The 9,846-nt window shown below is 38.9% G+C and overlaps 2 protein-coding genes across 2 annotated transcripts; both read left to right on the top strand.

Moving 5' to 3' along the window:
* The first annotated feature begins 1,028 nt into the window (after positions 1-1,028).
* On the top strand, positions 1,029-2,515 carry LOC149032919 (uncharacterized). The gene is made up of 3 exons (XM_089171420.1): positions 1,029-1,326; positions 1,414-1,792; positions 1,846-2,515. Exons 1-3 carry the CDS (start codon positions 1,246-1,248, stop codon positions 1,989-1,991), a joined length of 606 nt encoding a protein of 201 aa, XP_089027546.1. The 5' UTR covers positions 1,029-1,245; the 3' UTR covers positions 1,992-2,515.
* Positions 2,516-8,543: 6,028 nt separating this feature from the next.
* Positions 8,544-8,990, top strand: LOC149032918 (uncharacterized). The gene is made up of 2 exons (XM_089171412.1): positions 8,544-8,730; positions 8,857-8,990. Exons 1-2 carry the CDS (start codon positions 8,544-8,546, stop codon positions 8,988-8,990), a joined length of 321 nt encoding a protein of 106 aa, XP_089027538.1.
* The last annotated feature ends 856 nt before the right edge of the window (positions 8,991-9,846 follow it).

Raw genomic sequence — 9,846 nt, 5'->3', positions numbered from 1 at the left:
CTTCTCTGTTAGTTGCGCGATTTCCCGCCTGAATTCTGCTACCTTGCGATTGGTAGTTGTTTGAGCGGCACTTCCTATTGGCGCTTCTTCCAAAATGGCGGCCGTTTCCGGCAGACGTTCTCTCTCGAGAATCTTGTCACCCATTTCCGCTAACTTTGCGGGTGACGTATTTTCGTCTGCAATGGCCAGGATCCCTTGTGCCCTGGTTGGTATCCTTTGCATCCATAAAGTTAGGAGCATTTTTTTCACTAACACTATCACCTGCTAAGCGTTTCATTTCTCTCCAAAGTTCGGATGGTTTTTTGTCTCCTAATTCAATGCCCATTAATAATCGCCTTAGCCGTTGTTCGTCGGATTTAGTTAGTCTGTGTATTAATGCTTCTTTTAAAAAAACTGTGTACGTACATTGCTCGGGGGGGGGATGCTAAGATGTCGTATACCTCTCTTATTAGCGTGGTATCCAAATTCCTTATCACCGCTGAAACCTTTACGGCCTCCGATTTAATGTTGTACGCCGCGAATTCCTTTTCCAACATTACGAACCGTAAACTTGGTTCTTCTTTCCAAAAAGCTGCAAGCGTTATATTTCTAAATTCACTGGCGTTGATTTCCTTTGTGTATGTATCGGCACGGGTCACGTCAGCTTCGCTGGTTGGTTGCGCCATTGTTTTTCTTTTTATTATTTTTTCTATTTTAGTTTTTGTATTATTTTTTTACGTGGACCTTCCCGGGTTTCGGCACCAATTTACTGTAGAGGATTTCTCTATAGTAAAGATAATATTAGACTGAATTTTATTTTATGATTTTTATTGTTAGGATGCGACTTGCTTTTCTTTCTTGTACACTTCTCAACAGCTACGCACAGACTGTGCTAGTCTGGTGACCGCTACTTGTTAGCGTGGTCCCCTAGCCTTCTAGTAACTTTAGAGGACGCGACCTTCGGTCGTACCGCTACATGCGTGTGGCGATACGTGCCTAGTGTATCGACGCGGCACACTGGCTCCCTTCGTCCCTATGCGGGTACTAAACTAACTAAACCCAAGTTGAACGTAACGGTCGAAATGTAAGTTAGTCCTATATATGGCGTCCAAGAGTTTAGTTGAATCTCGTTAATAAATTTATATATTTTTGTTACTTAAATTGACGACTATCGCATAAATCTCCAGATCCACCTTTTCCGTTGACCTTGTTCCCTACATAAATAATTGGTGCTGAAACTCGGGAATATAAAAAAAAAAGAAAAAAATGGAAATTCAGGGAACAAAGACCAGTACAGCAAAAAATGGCGCAGATAGTCGAACAGAGAACAAAGGACCCGAGATACAGGCAAGCGAATTTCGTAGCGTTAAATTAGCTCCTTTCATGAGAGACATAATTGCTACCACGTCTAACGATTCATATACTGAAATAAAGGAGGCACTGATCACACGCTTAACAGCGTCGGAAGAATCAAAATTTCGACAACTCCTTACAGGCTTGGAGCTACAGAACAAAAAACCTTCAGCTCTGCTAAGAGAAATGAAATTATTAGCAGGAGACAATGTAAGTACCCAAGTCCTACAAACCCTATGGTTACAGAGATTGCCAACGAGAATACAGGAAGTACTAGCAGTCGTAGAAGACGTTGGTCTCGAACGTCTAGCAACCCTAGCCGATAAAACAATAGAAAGAACAAGGCATTATGAGGTAGCAACCATAGTTGACAAAAGCTCGGGAGACGAAATACAAAATAGAAAACTACACGACGAAATGGCACAGCTCACAGAAAAAAATGGCCCACCTGGAAACCTTAGTAAGAGATAAACATCATGGTAGACGATATAATCGATCAGTTTATCATTCCAGGAATAGATCAAGATCTAGGAGTCGTGATAGGAATAGACCATGCTATTTCCATGCAAAATTTGGCGAAAAGTCATGGAGATGTCGTAAACCTTGTAACTGGACCGGCCCAGATCAGCGAAAACAGGGAAACTAGATACACCATCTAATATTGAGGCGATTAAAGATGGTGCACAGAGACAAAGCCGCCTCATAATTCCAGACAGAATATCCGGAATAACATTTTTGATAGACACAGGCGCTGATATATCTGTTATCCCAAAAACATCTGGTGACAGGAGAACATTAGACAGCGAATGTAACCTATATGCTGCAAACGGTTCAACCATTCATACGTATGGTAAAAAGTACTTTCCATAAACCTAGGCTTACGTAGAAAATTTATATGGAAGTTCACAGTTGCAAAAACAACAAGAGCAATTTTGGGAGTAGATTTCCTAGGATATTATAATCTACTGGTAGACATAAAAAATCAAAAATTGATTGATGGCAAAACGCAACTTTCTAGCAGAGGTGAAATTAGCAATTCCAGTCACCCCACAATTACTACGATCAATAGCAATAATGAATGTCACGAGCTGCTAAGGAAATTCGTGGCGATCACCAAGCCAAACTTCACCAATAGTACAAAGCATCGAGTTCAACATTACATAGTAACTAAAGGCCCTCCAATTACAGGAAAAGCGAGACGTCTTCCACCCGAAAAACTTAAAGCTGCAAAAACAGAATTCGAATTAATGCTAAAACAAGGTATTTGTCAACCGTCAAAAAGTCAATGGGCTAGTCCTTTACATATGGTAAAGAAGAAAACTGGAGAATGGAGACCATGCGGTGACTACCGTAGGCTCAATAGTATAACTCAACCAGATAGGTATCCTCTTCCTCATATACATGACTTTACACATCAGTTAGAAGGCTCAAAAATTTACTCAGTTTTAGATCTCGCTCGTGCTTATCATCAAATTCCCATAGCTCCTGAAGACAGAGAAAAAACAGCATTAATTACACCATTTGGTTTATTTGAATATCTGGTAATGCCTTTTTGGGTTATGCAATGCAGCACAATCTTTCCAGAGATTTATGGACACGGTATTACGTAACCTCCACTACTGTTATTGCTATATAGATGACATATTAATAGCTTCTAAATCAGTAGAAGAACATTACTAACATCTACAAAGAGTATTTAAAAGATTAGAGGAGTACGGTTTATCTATAAATATAGACAAATGCATATTGGCAAAAGAAAAAGTCAGGTATTTAGGTTTTCAAATAAGCTCTGCTGGTATTGCACCGTTGACAGAACGAGTTCAGGCAATCCAGGATTACCCCAAACCTAAAACGATAGCAGACCTAAGACGTTTTCTAGGTATACTAAACTTCTACAGGAGGTTTATACCAAAAGCAGCAGACACTCATATATTACTAAACTCCTTATTAACTAGAACAAAAAAAAGACTAACGTCCGATCAAATGGACTCCTCTCGCAGAAGAAGCATTTGAGTTATGTAAAAAACAAATATCAGATACATCACTGCTACACTATCCTAAGGAAAACGCAAAACTACGATTATCAACTAATGCTTCAGACAAAGCGATTGGAGCTGTCTTGGAACAATTGGAAAATGACGAATGGAAACCTCTCGGATTTTTCTCTAGAAAACTCGAAAAAGCTCAACTCAAATATAGCACTTATGATCGAGAACTTTTAGCCATCTACAAAAGTATAAAATTTTTCAAACATCTTCTAGAAGGCCAAGACATAACTATACGAACCGATTATAAACCATTGACTCAAGCTTTATACCAGAAATCCGACAAAGCCACTCCAAGACAATTAAGACACCTAGATTATATCGGCCAATTTACAACAAAAATAGTACATATAACAGGCCAAAATAACCAAATAGCAGACACGCTATCAAGAATCAAGCAAATTGACATGCTAACCATAATCTCCACTGAAGAACTCATCAGAGAACAAACTACAGATGAAGAACTTCAACAGATTTTAAAAGGGAAGCATGCCCATGTGGAAGCTGTACAAAATTAGAATAAACGATTCAAATACCCACCTGTATTGTGACATAGAGAAAGATGATATACGTCCATACGTACCGAACAGTCTACGTAAAAGAATTTTCAATGCCACCCATAACTTATCGCACCCCAGTGGTAGAAATACCAAGAGAATCATCGCAAAAAGTTTTGTATGGCCAAAAATGAACGCAGACATCAGAGAATGGAGTAGAACCTGCATTAAGTGCCAGAGAAGCAAAATACAACGCCATAATAAAATCACTCCGAAAAAAATAGAGGTACCCAAGGGACGATTCGAACACATACATATAGATATCGTAGGACCATTACCACCCATCAAAAGGATATACATATTGTCTTACAATGATAGATCGTTTTACAAGATGGCCTGAAGCCACTCCAATAAAAGATATAACAGCTGACACAGTGGCAACCGCATTATATAGCACATGGATCGCTAGATTTGGAGCTCCGGTTACAATTACTACAGACCAAGGTACACAATTCGAATCTCAGTTATTTAATGCACTGACTAAACTTTTAGGTTGCACGAGAACTCGCACAACAGCTTATCATCCAGCTTCAAATGGAATAATAGAGCGATGGCATCGATCTCTCAAAACAGCTATAATTTGTAGCGGTTCAACAGCATGGGTTGATATTTTACCAACAGTTTTATTAGGTTTACGTTCTAGCTATAAGGAAGATTTAAAAGCAAGCGCAGTAGAAATGCTATATGGAGTAACGCTAAGACTTCCCCGGAGAATTTTTTTCTAAATGAAGAGCTACCAGATAATCCACAGATGTATATAGAAAAATTCAGAGAACATATGAGAAGAATACGTCCTGTACCAACAGCACATCATATAAAAGGCAAACATTTCGTACACAAAACCTTGTACAGCTGCACCCATGTTTTTGTAAGAGTAGACGCAGTGAAAAAGTCATTAGACGCACCATAGGAAGGACCATTTCCAATAATAGAAAGACTGACAGATCATGTTTTTAAAATAGATTACAAAGGAATAGCAACAAATATGTCTACAAAACGTTTAAAACCAGCATTTTTTGAAAACCTACAAGAAAAGAAAACTGTGCAATTTAAAACTTATTAGGTACCGAAAATTATTAACCTCAAAGACTGTACATATTGTTAAGTATAAGATAGGTTAAATGTTAGGGAGGGAGTGGCTGTGGCGATACGTGCCTAGTGTATCGACGCGGCACACTGGCGCCCTTCCTCCCTATGCGGGTACTAGACTAACCAAACCCAAGTTGAACGTAACGGTCGAAATGTAAGTTAGTCCTATATATGGCGTCCAAGAGTTTAGTTGTATCTTGTTAATAAATTTATATATTTTTGTTACTTAAATTGACGACTATCGCATAAATCTCAGGATCAACTTTTCCGTTGACCTTGTTCCGCACATGCTTGTAGCGGTACGACAGGGGGTAGCGCCCTCTAAAGTTACTAGAAGGCTACGGAACCACGCTAACAAGTAGCGGTCACCAGACTAGCACAGTCTGTGCGTAGCTGTTGAGAAGTGTACAAGAAAGAAAAGCAAGTCGCATCCTAACAATAAAAATCATAAAATAAAATTCAGTCTAATATTATCTTTACTATAGAGAAATCCTCTACAGTAAATTGGTGCCGAAACCCGGGAAGGTCCACGTAAAAAAATAATACAAAAACTAAAATAGAAAAAATAATAAAAAAGAAAAACAATGGCGCAACCAACCAGCGAAGCTGACGTGACCCGTGCCGATACATACACAAAGGAAATCAACGCCAGTGAATTTAGAAATATAACGCTTGCAGCTTTTTGGAAAGAAGAACCAAGTTTACGGTTCGTAATGTTGGAAAAGGAATTCGCGGCGTACAACATTAAATCGGAGGCCGTAAAGGTTTCAGCGGTGATAAGGAATTTGGATACCACGCTAATAAGAGAGGTATACGACATCTTAGCATCCCCCCCCCCGAGCAATGTACGTACACAGTTTTAAAAGAAGCATTAATACACAGACTAACTAAATCCGACGAACAACGGCTAAGGCGATTATTAATGGGCATTGAATTAGGAGACAAAAAACCATCCGAACTTTGGAGAGAAATGAAACGCTTAGCAGGTGATAGTGTTAGTGAAAAAATGCTCCTAACTTTATGGATGCAAAGGATACCAACCAGGGCACAAGGGATCCTGGCCATTGCAGACGAAAATACGTCACCCGCAAAGTTAGCGGAAATGGGTGACAAGATTCTCGAGAGAGAACGTCTGCCGGAAACGGCCGCCATTTTGGAAGAAGCGCCAATAGGAAGTGCCGCTCAAACAACTACCAATCGCAAGGTAGCAGAATTCAGGCGGGAAATCGCGCAACTAACAGAGAAGATAGAAAAATTGATGCGCGGCAGAAGAAAATACCGAAGTTTCCGCGGAAGATCCCGAAGTCGAAGCCGATCGTCAAGCACTCACCGAAACAATGACGGCCTATGTTACTACCACTGGAAATTCGCGGAACGATCGTGGAAGTGCAGATCCCCGTGCAAGTGGACAGGCCCGGATAAAAGAAAGCCTTCGGAAAACTAGTGCAAGCGTCTCAAATAGAGGCGGTTGACGACGCGACGAAAAACCTGCGCCTCATGGTAAATGATAGGAAAACAGGAGCATGTTTTCTAATAGACACTGGTGCAGACGTCTCAGTGATTCCACGTACTTCGATAAATGAAACCAAAGACAATACGTGTAAGTTATATGCGGCAAATGGTGCAGAAATAGACACATTCGGAAAAAAACTTTTAAACTTAAATCTTGGACTTCGTCGAGATTTTTCATGGAGATTCATTATAGCGAATGTTTCTAAAGCAATTATAGGCGCCGATTTCTTACATTTTTATAATTTACTACCAGATTTAAGAAACAAAAAATTGTTGGACGGCAATACATTGCTTTCTAGGAAAGCAGAATTAGTAAATATTGACGTTCCAACCATTTTGACCATTAATTGTAATAGTCCGTATTTAGAACTTTTTAGGGAGTACGCAGATTTAACGAAACCAACTTCAAGGAAACCCATCAGCCACACGGTAAAACATTATATTATCACAAAAGGTCCTCCGATAGCAGAGAGAGCAAGAAGACTAAATCCGGAGAAACTGCGAATCACACAAGCCGAATTTCAGCAACTAGTCAACGAAGGAGTCTGTCGCCCGTCCAAGAGTCAATGGGCGAGCCCTCTGCATATGGTACCAAAGAAAAATGGCGAATGGAGGCCATGTGGAGATTATAGGCGATTAAATAGCGTTACGGTACCAGACAGGTACCCCATTCCACATGTACACGACGTCACGCAACAATTTCGTGACTGTAATATATTTTCCACAATAGATTTGTCTAGAGCATATCGCCACATTCCGTTGGCTGAGGAAGATATAGAAAAAACAGCGGTAATTACACTTTTTGGTTTGTTCGAATACACAGTGATGCCTTTCGGTTTATGTAACGCGGCGCAAACATTCCAAAGGTTTATAAATATAGTATTAAGCAAATTAGATTTCTGTGCCTGTTACATAGATGATATAATTGTAGCGTCTAAAAATAAGGAATCCCATGAAAAACATCTGCATGCAATATTTGATAGACTTAGGCACTATGGACTAACAATAAATATTTCAAAGTGCAATTTTTTTCAAAATAGCGTAAACTACTTAGGTTATAAAATAGATAATAAGGGTATAGCGCCGTTGGATGAGCGAGTCCACGCTATACAAAACTATACCAAACCAAAGACTGTTTCAGATATGCGACGTTTCCTTGGGGTAGTGAATTTTTATAGGAGGTTCTTACCAAAGGCTGCAGAATGGCTTGACCCACTTAACAAATATATGATAGGTGCCAAGAAGCACGACAAAAGACTGATAGAATGGAATCAAGCAGCGGAAGAAGCTTTCAAAAAAGCCAAAGAAGCAATTGCCACAGCAACGTTATTGGCATACCCAAAAGAAAAAGCAATATTAAAGTTGAAGACTGATGCTTCCGATAACGCAATTGGAGCAGTGTTAGAACAATTCTGCGATAACAAATGGGAACCCCTAGGATATTTCTCAAGGAAACTAGAAAAAGCGCAAATTAGATATAGTGTTTATGATAGGGAATTATTAGCTATCTATAAAAGTTTAAAGTTTTTCAGATATTTTGTCGAAGGAAGAGAATTAATAATAGAGACTGACCATAAACCACTGTCATACGCTTTTAAGCAAAATATGGACAAAGCAAGCCCAAGACAAGCCAGACAGTTGGATTACGTAGGACAGTTTACTTCCAAAATTGTTTACGTTGCTGGAAAAGACAATGTGGCAGCTGACGCTATGTCAAGACTGGAAACCATAGACATGCCAGTCCTAGTATCAACAGAGGAGCGAATGGCAAAGCAGCAAGAGGATGACGAACTAAAGAATATTCTGGCAGAAGAAAAATGGAACCTGCAGAAGATTTCCTTCCGATAGCTCTGATAAGTACATATATGGCGACATAGTAGGAAAAAGCATAAGACCATACGTTCCAGTCTCTTTACGGAGGCAGATTTTTAAGAACGTACACAATTTGTCACATCCCAGCGGCAGAGTAACAAAACACCTTATAGGAAAAAGCTTCATGTGGCCAAAAATGAACAAAGATATTGCAGAATGGTCAAGTACATGTTTAGCATGCCAAAAGTGCAAAAAAAGCCGTCATAACAAACAGGTACCTTCGAAAATAGAAGTACCACAAGGACGTTTCGAACATGTACACATAGATATAATAGGTCCATTACCAACGATTAAAAATATGAGATACTGCCTAACTATGATCGGTAGGTTTATTTGATGGCCAGAAGCAATTCCAATGCCGGATACCTCAGCAGATACAGTAGCAACAACATTCTATTCGCAGTGTATCTCAAGATTTGGTTCTTCTATTACAATTACAACTGATCAAGGAACACAATTTGAAAGTCAACTTTTTGAAGCGTTAACCAAATTAGTCGGAGCGAAAAGAATTAGAACAACAGCATATCACCCTGCATCAAATGGAATGATAGAAGATGGCATAGATCACTTAAAGCAGCAATAATGTGCCATAAAAAAAAGACTGGGTAGGAATGCTACCAACAGTGCTCCTTGGTCTACGCACAAGTCTAAAGGAAGATATAGAAGCTTTAGCTGCGGAATTGGTATATGGTGAAAACATCAGATTACCAGGAGAATTTTTCTTCAGCGAAGAACTATTACAAGATTCACACATATTCCTAGAAAAATTAAGACCACATATAAGGCAAATCAGACCGAAACCCACAGCGCACCATATCGAAAAGAAACATTTTATTCAGGATAGGTTGTAGACATGTACGCACATATTTTTAAGGGTCGACGCTGTAAAAAAACCATTAGAAGCGCCTTACGAAGGTTCATACGAAATTATACAAAGAATTATAGATAATATTTTCAAAATTACCTATAAAGGAAAACATATAAATGTATCTATTGAAAGACTAAAACCAGCGTTCGTCGAAAAAGATTGCAATACCGATTCGTATGTACCAATTAAAACTTATTAAGTTAGGATAGAGATAGTGCAATATTATTATATATTTTTATATATCTTTATATATTTTTATATTTTTATATACTTGTAAATATCAATAATTTTAAGTTTCGCATTTTATGTAATAAGAAAAATGCTCCGTAGGGAGTAATGTAGCGGTACGACAGAGGGTCGCGCCCTCTAAATTTACTAGAAGGCTAGGGAACCACGCTAACAAGTAGTAGTCACTAGATTAGAACAGTCTGTGCGTAGCCGTTGAGAAGTGTACAACTAAGAAAAGCAAGTCGCATCCTTTAAATAAAAATCATAAAATAAAATTCAATCTAATATTATCTTTACTATAGAGAAACCCTCTACACGCGGGACGCCACAAACTATATCCCGG

Source organism: Polistes dominula, unplaced genomic scaffold (assembly GCF_049000335.1).
Source record: "Polistes dominula isolate Pdom_NZ unplaced genomic scaffold, Pdom_raw_medaka contig_246, whole genome shotgun sequence".
In the NCBI taxonomy this organism is placed as follows: Eukaryota; Metazoa; Arthropoda; class Insecta; order Hymenoptera; family Vespidae; genus Polistes; species Polistes dominula.
This window is presented reverse-complemented; position numbering and strand designations above follow the sequence as displayed.

Excerpts from the sequence above, each read along its gene's own strand:
- LOC149032919 (XM_089171420.1), top strand. The coding sequence starts at position 1,246 with ATGGAAATTCAGGGAACAAAGACCAGTACAGCAAAAAATGGCGCAGAT. Across the intron at positions 1,327-1,413 it reads ACAAAGGACCCGAGATACAG|GAGGCACTGATCACACGCTT; the intron begins GCAAGCGAATTT and ends ACTGAAATAAAG. Across the intron at positions 1,793-1,845 it reads TGGCCCACCTGGAAACCTTA|GAATAGATCAAGATCTAGGA; the intron begins GTAAGAGATAAA and ends TTATCATTCCAG.
- LOC149032918 (XM_089171412.1), top strand. The coding sequence starts at position 8,544 with ATGAACAAAGATATTGCAGAATGGTCAAGTACATGTTTAGCATGCCAA. Across the intron at positions 8,731-8,856 it reads ATACTGCCTAACTATGATCG|GAACACAATTTGAAAGTCAA; the intron begins GTAGGTTTATTT and ends CAACTGATCAAG.